This window comes from Saimiri boliviensis, chromosome 11 (assembly GCF_048565385.1).
Source record: "Saimiri boliviensis isolate mSaiBol1 chromosome 11, mSaiBol1.pri, whole genome shotgun sequence".
Taxonomy (NCBI): Eukaryota; Metazoa; Chordata; class Mammalia; order Primates; family Cebidae; genus Saimiri; species Saimiri boliviensis.
In genome coordinates this window covers 100,785,542-100,800,527 of record NC_133459.1, presented here as the reverse complement: position 1 = coordinate 100,800,527, position 14,986 = coordinate 100,785,542, and the positions used below count along the sequence as shown (strand labels likewise).

The following is a 14,986-nucleotide window of genomic DNA, read 5'->3' as shown; positions in this document are numbered from 1 at the left end:
GGAGGCAGAGGTTGCAGTGAGCCAAGATTGCACCACTGCACTCCAGCCTGGGTGACGGAGTGAGACTGAGTCTAGAAAAAAAAAAAAAAAAAGAATCAGAGAATCTCAAACCTCACATTCACACGATTTTCTCTTGATAGTGCCATCGTAACTGAAACAGAAATAAAAAACTTCCCTTCCAACTCAGAAAGAAAAAGATAAAGGAAAATGAAAGAAAAGGATACATGATTGATAGGATGGGGTCATCTTACTAAAGATAAACAATGCTTGAGGTGGGAGGGGAAGGGTTCTTTGTCTTGGATCCGTGACTCTTTAGGTCCTCTGTGAGAGTTCTAAAATCCTCCGGAATGTGCTCCTCATCCTCCCCTCCGTCCTACCTCCCTTCAGATTGTCTACCTTCCTTTTCATAACTCACCATATTAACACACTACATGCAGGAAGAGGATGTAGTAGGTGATTCTTCCTCCCTTTCTTTGTCCTCCTTCCCCTTTGCATTCTACTGTTTCTGCTTTCCTTAAAGACTGACATTGCTACTGACGAAGTGAAGAGAAAAGAGAAAAAGGGAGATTGAAGTCATAGGTTCTTATTCCAAATGTTTTCTTTCCTCTTTTAGACCTTGAAAAACAAAAAGATGATCTCTCTCCACTCAAACAAGAAACCTTCCAAAAACCTGAGTGGGGCTTAAAAGCCATTCACTGTTGACGTCCTTTGTGTGAGCTAGAACTTTCTGCCTTTTCTTGTTTTATCACTGGGTGTTCGTTCTGTTCTAGTGAAGCTGAGGCATGGTGATTCTGTCCTGGGAAAACCAAACAGTGAGAGTGGAATTTGTGCTTCGAGGATTCTCCTCCATCAGACAGCTAAATATTTTCCTCTTTATGATAATTTTAGTTTTCTACATCTTAACTGTTTTTGGAAGCATCCTCATTGTCCTTCTAGTTTTGGTCAGCCATCACCTCCACACCCGTATGTACTTCTTTCTGGTGAACTTGTCCTTTCTGGAGATCTGGCATACCTCTAACATTATCCCCAAAATGTTGCTGATTATCATAGCTGAGCAGAAGACTATCTCTGTGGCTGGCTGCCTGGCACAGTTCTACTTCTTTGGATCCCTGGCTGCCACGGAGTGCCTCTTGCTTGCTGTAATGTCCTATGATCGCTACCTAGCCATCAGCCGGCCCCTTCGCTACTGCGTCCTCACGACTGGCTCCCTGTGCATCGGGCTGGCTGCTGGCTCTTGGTTCTGCTGCTTCCTTCTCCCAGCAATCACTATGGTCTTGCTGTGTAGACTAACCTTCTGTGGACCCTATGAAATTGATCACTTCTTTTGTGACTTCACCTCTCTGGTTCACCTCTCCTGCGTGGACACCTCAGTGACTGAGATCATTGCCTTTGCCACCTCTTCTGCAGTGACACTGGTCCCATTTCTCCTCATCGTAGCCTCCTACTCCTGCATCCTTTCTGCTTTCCTAAGAATCCCATCTGGCGCAGGCCGGAAAAGGGCCTTCTCTACCTGCTCTTCCCATATCACTCGGGTCATGGTGTTTTATGGGACACTGATTGCCACATACCTTGTGCCTTCAGCCACCTCATCTCAACTCTTGCACAAAGGGGCCTCTCTGTTCTACACCATCCTGACACCCACGCTTAACCCCATAATTTACAGCCTGAGAAACAGAGACATCCACGAAGCTCTGAAGAAGTGCTTGAGGAAGAAGTCAGGGTTCCTTAGATAATACAGAAAGGAAAAAAGTTGTCTTTGTCCAAAGCTTGATAGACTGGGTTGAATAATTTAAATTTTACATGAAGGGCAACTGTGTAAATGAGGAGCTACCTAAAACAGATGGCCAGATACATCTACTAAGTTATGACAGCCCTGGGTAAACTGCTGTCCCAGGATATGATCTAAGCAGGTCAGACTCTGCTCCATCAACTCCAGTAGACTTGGATTCTTATGTAGAAGCCCTCGTTCAAAACGAGCCAGTCAGTGTGTTCACTCATTCATTAAAATATTCATCAAGGGTGTATTATGCTCAAGGCATTGTCCTGGACATAGTGATAAAATGATGGGCAAAAACAGAGTCAGTCCTTGCTCTCACTGAACTCACAGTCTATGGGGAGAAAAACATTAACTACATATATGATATAAAACTGTACTTGTAATTCAAAATTGAAAATAAGAAGATGACCAGTACACACCTATTAGAATGGCCAAAAACCAAAACGCTGACAATTTCAAATGCTGTTGAGGATGTAGGGCAACAGGGACGTTCATTCACTGCTGGTGGGGATGCAAAACGGTGCACTCACTTTGGAGTATACTCTTGCAGTTTCTCACAATACTGAATATACTTTTACAACAAAATTAAGGAATCACACTCATTGCTATTTATTCAAATTAGTTGAAAACATATGTCCATGCAAAAGCCTGTACATGAATGTTCAAAGTAGCTTTATTTATAATCACCAACATTTGGAAGCTAACAAGATGTCTTTCAGTAAGTAAATAAATAAACTGTGGTACATCTAGGTAATAGAATACCATTAGGTGCTAAAAATAGAAATAAGCTATCAAGCTATGAAAAGACATTAAGTAACCTTAAATGCATATTACTAAGTAAAAGAAACCAATCTGAAAAAGCAAAATGATGCAAATCAGTAAAAAGATCAGTGATTGCCAAGAGTTAGGAGGGAGGGAGGAATAAGAAGAGCACAGATAAATTTTACAGCCATGAAACTACTCTATATGATAATATAGGGGTGGATACATGCCATTATACATTTGTCCAAACCCATTCAATGTACAACACCAAGCATGAACCCTAATGCAAATTACAGACTTTGGTGATAATGTGTCACTGTGGGTTCATTGATTCTAACATATGTACCACTCGGGTGTGAGATGTCAATAGTGGGGAAGGCTGTGCACATGTGGGGGCGAAGGATATGTGGAAATCTGCTGCATTTTCTGCTCAATTTTGCTGTGAACCTAAAATTGTTCTAAAAAATCAGTTTAAAAGTAATAACTATTATTATAGATATTAATTGTATATCAAGAATGTAAAACTCAGTCTCTCTGAAGTAGATTTTGCCTAGGAAAAGCATTTTCTAGTATTTGTGCTCTCAAGATTAGAAGTGGGAAAATGAAGATTTGGGGAAATAAGCTAGACAAAGGACCTACGACACTATCTCCAGCGCTCCGTCCCCTCCGCTGCCGCAGTGGTCAGCTCAGTTGGAAGTTAGGGATTTGTATGTATTGAGTGCCACCTCCTCCCGCCAGGCTCTTGTCTGTACTTGCTTCCCTTCCTGTTGGCACATACTCTCAGTCGTTAGAACACAGGGTGTGGTGAGCTTGTGTTTGTTCTTGGCTCTATGCAATTCTAAAGAGCAGAATTGACTTCAGAGTAGAAAAGCTGAGGTCAGCATTACACACAGATGCTGCCTGCCTCCTTCTCTGGTTCCTACAAAGTATGTTCCCCCAGTGCTGGGGAAAAGAATCTTTCTTCCAAACTTTTCTCCTTTTTTGAGTTAAACAAAGAGATTATATTCACCATTCATGGAGGTTACTCTGGCTGGGAAACAGCACATAAGTATCTGAAGACATTCTCTGGCTTTGCTTATAAAAAGAGAATTAATTGCCCTCTTCTCATAAACTAGATGAATATTGTTGAAATCATCTCAAGGTACTTTCAGTAAAAGTAAAAGTTGTCAGCTTTCAATTGTCTGCTGGTGGCTCATCTGCAGCAAGTTTCAATGTCAGATTAAATTTAAAAAAAGATGAACGGCTGGACAAGAGAGCAAGATTTGCATCATGATGCAAAGCCACACTTCTAGCAGTGTGGCTTTGGTTAAGTGATTCACAATCACGAATCAGACTTTCCTATCTGTAAAGGAGGAAATGCCATGAGTTTTTTTTGTTGTTGTTTCTTTTTTTTTTAGCAGAGTCTCGCTCTGTCGCCCAAGCTGGAGTGCAGTGGTGCAATCTTGGCTCACTGCAACTTCCACCTCCCAGAGTGCAAGCAATTCTCCTGGCTTAGCCTCCCCAGTAGCTGGGATTACAGGCATGTACCACAATGCCTGGCTTTGTTTTTTTTTAATTTTTTTATTTTTAGTAGGACAGGGTTTCACCATGTTGGTCAGGCTGGTCTCAAACTCTTGACCTCAAATGATCCACCCACCTCGGCCTTTCAAAGTGCTAGGATTACAGGCGTGAGCCACCACACATGGCCTGCCCTGTCTGTCTCATACTCTGAGAACATGTCCAGTTCACGGACTGGCCCACAGGAAAGGCTCACTAAATGAAGAGCTCTTGCAAGTCTTTTAGGTTCCACCTTCTGCACCAAATCCTAGTCAAAACTATGCTCTAGTAAGAATTCATTTTTAATATTATGAAGTGATAAATGCTCAGAATTTTTTTTTTTTAATTGAGACAGAGTTTTGCTCTTATTGCCCAGGCTCGAGTGCAATGGCGCCATCTCAGCTCACGGCAACTCTGCCTCCCAGGTTGAAGTGATTCTCTTGCCTCAGCCTTCTGAGTAGCTGGGATTAAAGGCACGTGCCACTGTGTCCAGCTAATTTTGTATTTTTAGGAGAGACGGGGTTTCTCCATGTTGGTTAGGCTGGTCTCGAATGCTCAACTTCAGGTGATCCACCCACCTCCGACTCCCAAAGTGCTGAGATTACAAGTGTGAGCCACCTTACCCAACCAACACTCAGAATTTTTTTTTTTTTTTTTTTTGAGATGGAGTTTCGCTCTTGTTACCCAGGCTGGAGTGCAATGGCACGATCTCGGCTCACCGCAACCTCCGCCTCCTGGGTTCAGGCAATTCTCCTGCCTCAGCCTCCTGAGTAGCTGGGATTACAGGCACGTGCCACCATGCCCAGCTAATTTTTTGTATTTTTAGTAGAGACGGGGTTTCACCATGTTGACCGGGATGGTCTCGATCTCTTGACCTCGTGATCCACCCGCCTCGGCCTCCCAAAGTGCTGGGATTACAGGCTTGAGCCACCGCGCCCGGCCCAACACTCAGAATTTTTAAGGTGGAGAGAGAATAATAAATGGCTTACCTAGTCGATAGTGATCTCCTAGGGTTTAGGTGGACTTTTCCTGGGTAATTATATAACAACGGCTAGAATCCGGTGCTTCCGTTTACAGGCCTCTTCTGCAGTGACACACCACTTACCAAGTCAGTAGCTTCTCTCTGTCCAGAGGCACCCAGGAAACTTCCCTTATACAGTAATGCTCTCCATATCTGAGGTTTTGCTTTCTATGGTGTCAGCTGCCCTCAGTAAGTAAACTATGGTCCAAAAATATCAAGTGGAAAATTCTAGAATAAGCAATGTGTAAGTTTTAACTGGACTGTTCTCCTGAGTAGCATGTTAAAAATCTTTCAAGTCTTGCACTGTCCCACTGTGTCTCTGCCCGGAAGAGAATCATCTCTCTGTCCAGTGTATTTCCACTGTAGAGGCCACCTGCCCGTTAGACACTCAATAGCCCTCTTGAGTGTCAGAGCGACTGTCTCAGTATTGCAGAGCTTGTGTTCAAGTAATCCTTATTTTGCTGAATAATGGCCCCTAGTGCAAGAGTAGTGAGGTTGGCATATTGTCATTATTTTATTTTCTAATTAGTTATTGCTGTTAATGTTACTGTACCTAATTTATAAATTAAACTTTAGCAGGGGCATGTAAGTATAGGTAAAAAAACATAGTGTATATAAGGTTTCGTGCTATCTGTGGGTTCAAGCATCCACTGGGGGCCTTGAAACGTATCCTTTGCAGATAAGAGGACACTACTGAATATACCACAATTGTCTCTAAAATTACTGTTTGGTTATGCTTGGCAGGGCCAGAGTGCCCTGTATCACAGCACATGCCAGTGCTATTGACATATCCCACCAGCACTGAGCTCCACACTGTACTTCTACAAAGTCACCGCCTTGAATTAGGTAACAGTCCTAGATTTCCATGGTAAGCAAACCCCTATCCGCTGGGAGATATTCCCACTATTCTTTCTGCAAAAAAGTCACAAAATAGGGAAGGGGAAATAGGGAAGGGGAAGGGGAAATGCTGGGTATAGAACTAGGTTATTTTCACTGTGACATGATAATGAAGCACCAAGACTGGGGTGTCTCCTTCCAGGTCACTGAGGGATGTAGGACTGGAGGAGCCGCACCCCTGGTCTCACAACTGAAAATAAATTTCAGCACTGGCAAGGAACCCAGAAACCTGATCCTCTGGAGCCGTGGTTTTCTATCCTGAGAGTTGGGCAAAGGTGCCTAAGAAGCCACCAAAGGAGGAAAGTGGCTGAGCAGGCTCTGAGCCCCAACCCCCGCTCGTGCTCCCTGAGCAGTTCTGCTTTTATCTATCCTATTTACTGCTATTCCGTTTAAAACTTCATTTGAATAAAGACTTTTGCTGCCATATATGCATGCCCACACACTTTCACACATATATCTGTTTGCTAGACCTTTTCTTTTTTTATAGCTTACCTTACTTTTCTATAGAAAAAGTATGCAAAACACAAGGGTCATGTTTGGCTTAATTTATATCCGACGAGTTCAAAGACAGTTGGGTGCCCTGGCTGAGAGGAGAAGAAGGAGAGAATATCTGGAAAAGGCTATAGCTCTTAGAGAATGACCAGCCTCTGTAGATAATTTTATACATCACCATTACAAGCACTATACCTTTCTAAGCCTTCTGAATCTCTGTAACTGACTTTTCTTCTAGAAGTTGAATCTGAAAACAACACTTGCCAATACCTTCTCCAAATTTATCAAGGATGCCCATCCCCCAGTTAGCCTGTCTGTACCCTGACATATTTGCTCTTTGAAGCTCAGGTGTGGGATGGCCTTCAAAAGGAGGGGCTTGTCATTCACAGACAGTTAAATTACTTCTGAGGACAAGAAAAGGGAATGATGCCGCATGATGATCTCTAAGTTCCTGATTCTTGGCTCATAGCTGGCACTCATTTGGTGATAGAGGGGAGAGGATAGAGAGGTACAGTCCAGGTTGGATTGGGGATGTGCCTGGGAGATATCATAGCCATTGCAGTCATCACAGGGCAGAGCAGTGTTTACTGAGAGACTTCTCACTCTGCTCTCTCTGAGTTGGGGCAGGAGGACAAGAAAGCCCATCTGCTCTGGGCTATGGTGTCATCCAGTCTTGGTGGTTTCTCACTATTCATATCCATCTGAGCTCCAAGAAGATGAAACGTAAACAAGAGAGTCACAGCCTCACGCTGAAATCAAGAGTCTGCTGCACAAGCAGACCACCGCTTGAACATCCTCCTGGAGCCTACCTGTCTCTTAGCCACTGAGTGAGTTATGGCTGTGGTAGTTCCTATGTAGCTGACAGACCTGGGCCAGTCTCTTCACGACTTTTGAGCTCAGACTCCAAATCAGAAAAATCAGGAATATTGGCTAGGTGTTTTCTAAGGAACATACTGAGCATAATAACTCATATTTATATTATACTTTAAACTTTATAAAACTTTTCCACGCAGTTTCTCATTTGCTCCTCATTTAGTTGTAAAGTAGAAACCATCCCCCATGGCACAGATGAAAAAACCTAAGACTCAAAGATGCTAAACAACTTTCACAAAGTGTGCCTGTGAATGCCTTTAGGTTTCCAACATTCCGCTATTTATTTCCATTACATCATACTCTCAGCTCTAAGATTTCATAATTCAGTATTTTTCTTCTGGAGATGTATCTATATCTCTCTTTCTCTCTCTCTCTCTATATATATATATCTCCATCCAAAGTACAGCAACTTCAAAGACTGAAGGAACATCAGCCCACACAGATGAGAAAGAACCAGCACAAGAACTCTGGCAACTCAAAATACCAGAATGCCTTCTTACCTCCAAACGACCACACTAGTTCCCCAGCAATGGCTCCTAACCAGACCAAAATGGACGAAATGACAGAAAGAAACAGAATATATATATATAATTACAACTATATATAAAAACATATTTAATTACAGTTACAATAATCAACCATAATTCTGTCTTATCTTTGGGGCTTAATCCAATGTGATACAGATTGGAAAGCTTGCATCCATGGTAGCCGCATGCTGGTACCATTGTCCCAGATGCCATACCATCGAACAGTTTGGTTTTTACGTCATCTGTGATATATTACGCGTACTTGAATTAGGCCCTAGTAATGATAGGGGCTCTTGACAATATATACTCAATTTCTGAAACCCAGATTTTATTTCATATTTAATATGAGTGATTTTTTTTAACTTTTATTTTAGTTTTGGGGGTACATATGGAGTTTTGTTACATAGGTAAACACATGTCACAGGGGTTTGTTGTGCAGGTGATATTATTTCATCACCCAAGTATTTAACCCAATACCCAATAGTTTTTTTTCCTGCTTCTCTCCCTCCTCCCAAACTCCAGCCTCAAGTAGACCCAGGGTCTGTTGTTTCCTTCTTTGTGTTCATAAGCTCTTATCATTTAGCTCCAACTTGCAAGTGAGAACATGCAGTATTGTTTTGTCTGTTCCCGCATTAGTTCATCTAGGATAAAAGCCTCCAGCTCTATCCATGTTCCCACAAAAGGTATAATCTCATTTTTTATGGCTGCATAGTATTTCATGGTATATGTGTAACACATTTTCTTTATCCAATCTATCACTGATGGGCATTTATGTTGATTCCATGTCATTGCTCTTATGAATAATGCTGCAATGACCCTGTGTGTGCGTGCATCTTTGTGGTAGAATGATTTATATTCCTCTGGGTATATATCCAGTAATGGGATTGCTGGGTCAAATGGTAATTCTGGTTCTAGCTCTTTGAGGAATTGCCATACTGCTTTCCACCATGGTTAAACTAATTTACTCTCCCACCAGCAGTGTATAAGCATTCCCTTTTCTCTGCAGCCTCACCAACATCAATTGATTTTTGGCTCCTTAATAACAGCCATTCTGACTGGTGTAAGATAGTATCTCATTGTGGTTTTGATTTGCATTTCTCTAATGATCAATGATATTGAGATTTTTTTTCATGTTCCTGTTGTCCACATGTATATCTTCTTTTGAGAACTGTTTGTTCATGTCCTTTGCCCACTTTTTAATGGGGTTGTTTTTCTCTTGTAAATTTGTTTAAGTTCCTTATAGATTCTGGATATTAGACTTTTGTCAGATGCATAGTTTGCAGGTATTTTTTCCCACTCTGTAGGTTGTCTGTTTACTCTGTTGACTGTTTCTTTTCTTTTCTTTTTTTTGAGACTGAGTTTCGCTCTTGTTACCCAGGCTGGAGTGCAATGGCGGGATCTTGGCTCACCGCAACCTCCGCCTCCTGGGCTCAGGCAATTCTCCTGCCTCAGCCTCCTGAGTAGCTGAGATTACAGGCATGTGTTACCATGCCCAGCTAATTTTTTTTTTTTTTTTTTTTTTGTATTTTTAGTAGAGACGGGGTTTCACCATGTTGACCAGGATGGTCTCGATCTCTTGACCTCGTGATCCACCTGCCTCAGCCTCCCAAAGTGCTGGGATTACAGGTTTGAGCCACCACGCCCGGAGACTGTTTCTTGTGATGTGCAGAAGCTCTTAAGTTTAGCTCTTAATTAGGTTCCAGTTGTCAATTTTTGCCTTTGTTGCTTGTGATGTCTTTGTCATGAAAACTTGCCCATTCCCATGTCCAGGATGGTATTTCCTAGGTTATCCATGTCCCAGGATGGTATTTCCTAGGTTATCTCCCAGAGATTTTTTAAGGTTTAGGTTTTAGATTTAAATATTTTATCCAACTTGAGTTGATTTTTGTATATGGTGTAAGGAAGGGGTCCAGTTTCAGCCTTCTGCATATTGATAGCCTGTTATTTCAGTACCATTTATTGCATATGAAGTCTTTCCCCATTACTTGTTTATGTCAGCTTTGTTGAAGATCAGATGGTCATAGATGTGTGGCCTTATTTCTGGGCTCTCTATTCAGTTCTATTGGTCTATGTGTCTGTTTTTATACCAGTATCATAGCCTTGTAGTACAGTTTGAAGGTAAGCAACGTGATGTCTCCAGCTTTGTTCTTTTTGCTTAGGATTGTCTTGTCTATTCAGGCTCTTTTCTGGTTCTATATGAATTTTAAAATACATTTTTCTAGTTCTGTAAAGAATGACATTAGCGATTTGATAAAAATAGCACCAAATATGTAAATTGCTTTGGGCAGTATAGCCATTTTAATGATATTGATTCTTCCTATTTATGAGTATGGAATGTTTCTCCATTTGTTTGTGTCTTCTCTGATTCCTTTGAGCAGAGTTTTGTAATTCTTGTTGCAGAGCTCTTTAATCTCCCTGGTTAGCTATAGTCTAGATTACTAGGGGTTTTATTCATATTGTGGTAATTGTGAATGGAATTTCCTTTCTGGTTTGGTTGTCGTTGGTGTATAAGAATGCAAGTGACTTTTGTATTGTACAACTTTTCTGAAGTTTTGTTTTTCAGTTGGAGGAGCATTTGGGTTGAGACCATGGGGTTTTCTAGATATAGAATTGTGTAATCTGCAGAAATGGTTTGACTTTCTTTCTTCCTCTTTGGATGCCCTATATTTGTTTCTCTTGCTGGATTGCTTTTGCTAGGACTTCCGATACTACGTTGAATAAGAGTGGTGAGAGAGGGCATCTTTGTCTTGTGCTGGTTTTCAAGGAGAATGCTTACAGATTTTTCCCATTCAATATAGTGTTTCTGGAGTTTTGAAAACCCATTTGTTGTCCCACAGCCAGTGAATGGTTTTTTGAAACTCCAGAAATATCCGGATTATATAAAGGCAAATATTAAAATTTTTATTTTATTTTATTTAGGTTCTGGGTTACATGTGCAGGTCATGCAAGGTTGTTGCATAGGTGCATACATGACCAGGTGGTTTGCTGCCTCTACTCCCCCTTTGTCTATATCTGGCGTTTCTCCCCATGTTATGCCTCCACACCCTCCCCACTCCCTGCTGTCCCTCCCCTATCCCCCCCAACCTGCCCCCAGTGTGTGATACTTTTCTCCCTGAGTCCACGTGTTCTCATTGTTCAACACCCACCTATGAGTAAGAACATGTGGTGTTTGGTTTTCTGTCCTTGTGTCAGTTTGCTGAGAATGATGGTTTCCAGATTCATCCAAGTCCCTACAAAGGACATGAACTCATCCTTTTTTATGGCTGCATAGTATTCCATGGTGTATATGTGCCACATTTTCTTTGTCTAGTCTATCATTGATGGGCATTTGGGTTGGTTCCAGATCTTTGCTATTATACACAGGGCTGCAATGAACACATGTGTGCATGTGTCTTTATAGTAGAACAATGTGTAGTTCTTTGGGTATATACATAGTAGTGGGATTGCTGAGTCAAATGGAATTTCTATTTCTAGATCCTTGAGAAATTGCCACACTGTCTTCCACAGTGGTTGAACTAATTTACACTCCCACCAACTGTATAAGAGTGTTCCTATTTCTCTACATCCTCTCCAGCATCATTGTCTCCAGATATTTTAATGATCCCCATTCTAACTGACCTGAGATGATAACTCAACGTGGTTTTGATTTGTGTTTCTCTAATGACCAGTGATGATGAACATTTTTTCATATGTTTGTTGGCCTCATCAATGTCTTCTTTTGAAAAGTGTCTGTTCATATCCTTGGCCCACTTTTGAATGGGGTTGTTTGTTTTTTTCTTGTATATCTGTTTTAGTTCTTTGTTGATTCTGGATATTAGCCCTTTGTCAAATGGGAAGATTGCAGAATTTTTTTTCCCATTATGTTGGTTGCTGGTTTGCTCTAATGATGGTTTCTTTTGCTCTACAGAAGCTCTGAATTTTAGTTAGATCCCATTTATCTATCTTGGCTTTTGTTGCCATTGCTTTTGATATTTTTTCATGAAGTCCTTGCCTATGCCTATGTCCTGGATGGTTTTGCCTATGTTTTCTTCTAGGGTTTTTATGATGTTAGGTTCTATGTTTAAATTTTTAATCCATCTGGAGTTAATTTTAGTATAAGGTGACAGGAAGTGGTCCAGTTTCTGCTTTCTGCACATTGCTAGCCAGTTTTCCCAACACCATATATTAAACATGGTGTCTTTTCCCCATTGCTTTTTTTTCTCAGGTTTGCCAAAGATGAAATTGTTGTAGATGTGTGGTGTTGCTTCTGAGGCCTCTGTTCTATGCATTGGTCTATGTCTCTGTTTTGGTACCAGTACCATGCTGTTTTGATTACTGTAGCCTCGTAGTATAGTTTGAAGTCCAGCAGTGTGATGCCTCCAGCTTTATTCTTTTTGCTTAGGATTGTCTTGGTTATGTGGGCTCTCTTGTGATTCCATCTGAAGTTTAAAGTGGTTTTTTTTTTTTCCAGTTTTGTGAAGAAGGTCATTGGTAGCTTGATGGGGATAGCGTTGAATCTATAAATTACTTTGGGTGTATGACATTTTCATTATATTGATTCTTCCTAACCATGAGCATGGAATGTTTTTCCATCTGTTTGTGTCCTCTCTTATCTCCTTGAGCAGTGGTTTGTAGTTCTCCTTGAAGAGGTCCTTTACATGCTGTGTTAGTTGCATTCCTAGGTATTTTATTCTCTTTGTAGCAATTGTGAATGGGAGTTTGCTCTTTATTTGGCTCTCTGTCTGTTATTGGTATATAGGAATGCTTGTGATTTCTGCACATTGATTTTGTATCCTGAGACTTTGCTGAAGTTACTTATCAGTTTGAGAAGATTTTGGGCTGAGACAATAGGGTCTTCTAAATATACAATCATGTCATCTGCAAATCGACAGTTTGACTTCCTCCTTTCCTAATTGAATACCCTTTATTTCTTTTTCTTGCCTGATTGCTCTGGCTAGAATTTCTAATACGATATTGAATAGAAGTGGTGAGAGAGGGCATCATTTTCTAGTGCCTGATTTCAGAGGGAATTCTCCCAGCTTTTGCCCATTCAGTATGATATTGGCTGTGGGTTTGTCATAAATAGCTTTTGTCATTTTATGATACATTCCATCAATACCTAGTTTATTGAGAGTTTTTAGCATGAAGGGCTGTTGAATTTTGTCAAAGGCCTTCTCTGCATCTATTGAGATAATCATGTGGTTTTTGTCTTTGGTTCCATTTATGTGATGGATTACATTTATGAAGTTGCGTATGTTGAACCAGCCTTGCATCCCCGGGATGAAGCCTACTTGATTGTGATGAATAAGCTTTTTGATGTGCTGCTGCATTTGGTTTGCCGGTATTTTATTGAAGATTTTTGCATCAATGTTCATCATGGATATTGGCCTGAAGTTTTCTTTTTTTGTTGAGTCTCTGCCTGGTTTTGGTATCAGGATAATGTTGGCCTCATAAAATGAGTTAGGGAGAATTCCCTCTTTTTGTATTGTTTGATATAGTTTCAGAAGGAATGGAACCAGCTCCTCTTTGTATGTCTGGTAGAATTGAGCTGTGAACTCATCTGGACCTGGACTTTTTTTGGTTGGTAGGCTATTGATTGCTGCCTCAATTTCAGGCCTTGTTATTGGTCTATTCAGGATTTTGACTTCTTCCTGGTTTAGTCTTGGTAGAGTGCAAGTGTCCAGAAATTTATCCATTTCTTCCTGCTTTACTGGTTTGTGTGCATAGAGCTGTTTGTATTAATATCTGATGGTAGTTTGTATTTCTGTGGAATCAGTGGTGATATCCCCTTTACTATTTTTTTTTAAAATCACATCTATTTGATTCTTCTCCCTAGTTGTCTATTTTGTTAATCTTTTCAAAAAATTAGCTCCTGGATTTATTGATTTTTTGAAGGTTTTTTTTGTGTCTCTATCTCCTTCAGTTTGGCTCTGATCTTAGTTATTTCTTGTCTTCTGCTAGGTTTTGAGTTTTTTTTTGATCTTGCTCCTCTAGCTCTTTCAATTTTGATGATAGAGTGTCAATTTTAGATCTTTCCTTGTTTCTCATGTGGACATTTATTGCTATAAATTTCCCTTTCGACACTGCTTTAAAGGTGTCCCAGAGTTTCTGGTAAGTTGTTTCTTCATTCTGATTGGTTTCAAAGAACATCTTTATTTCTGCCTTTATTTTATTGTTTATCCAGTCAACAGTCAAGCAAGTTGTTTGGTTTCCAAGTGATTGTGCAGATTTGAGTGTGTTTCTTGATCCTGAATTCTAATCTGATTGCCCTGTTGTCTGATAGACTGTTTATTATGGTTTCCATTCTTTCACATTGCTGAGGAATGATTTGTTTCCAATTATGTGGTCAATTTTAGAGTAAGTGCGATGTGATGTTGAGAAGAATGTATATTCTGTGGATTTGGGGTGGCATTCTGTATATGTCTATTAGGTCTGCTTGGTCCAGCTCTGCATTCAAGTCCTGGATGTCCTTGTTAATTTTCTGTCTCATTGATCTGTCTAATATTGACAGTGGAGTGTTGAAGTCTCCCACTATTATTGTGTGGGAGTCTAGATCTCATTTTAGGTCATTAAGAACTTGCTTTATGTATCTGGGTGCTCCTGTGTTGGGTGCGTATATATTTAGAAGAGTTAGCTCTTCTTGTTGGATTGATCCCTTTACATTATGTAATGCCCTTCTGTCTCTTTTGATCTTTGTTGGTTTGAAGCACGATTTTTCAGAGACTAGGATTACAACCTCTGCTTTTTGTTGTTCTCCATTTGCTTGGTAAATCTTCTTCCATCCCTTTACTTTGAGTCTGTGTGTGTCTTTGCATGTGAGATGAGTTTCCTGAATACAGCACACCAATGAGTCTTGACTTTTTATCCAGTTTGCCAGTCCGTGTCTTTTGATTGGGGTGTTTAGGCCATTTACATTCAATGTTAATATTGTTATGTGTGAATTTGAACCTGCCATTTTGTTACTGGCTGGTTTTCTTGCCCGTTAGTTGACTCATTTTCTTCATTGCATTTTTGGTCTTTGCCATTTGGTGTGCTTTTGCAATGGCTGGTACTTGTTCCTTTCCATGTTTAGTGTTTCTTTCAGGAGCTCTTGTAAGACAGGCCTAGTGGTGACAAAATCTC

At 40.6% G+C, this 14,986-nt stretch overlaps 1 protein-coding gene across 1 annotated transcript; it reads left to right on the top strand.

The window, feature by feature from the left end:
* Positions 1 to 782: 782 nt before the first annotated feature.
* On the top strand, positions 783 to 1,733 carry LOC101042191 (olfactory receptor 11A1-like). Its single transcript, XM_010344104.2, has one exon. It carries the CDS (start codon positions 783 to 785, stop codon positions 1,731 to 1,733), a length of 951 nt encoding a protein of 316 aa, XP_010342406.2.
* The last annotated feature ends 13,253 nt before the right edge of the window (positions 1,734 to 14,986 follow it).

What these genes read in the sequence shown, in the direction of transcription:
- LOC101042191 (XM_010344104.2), top strand. Translation starts at nt 783, where the DNA reads ATGGTGATTCTGTCCTGGGAAAACCAAACAGTGAGAGTGGAATTTGTG.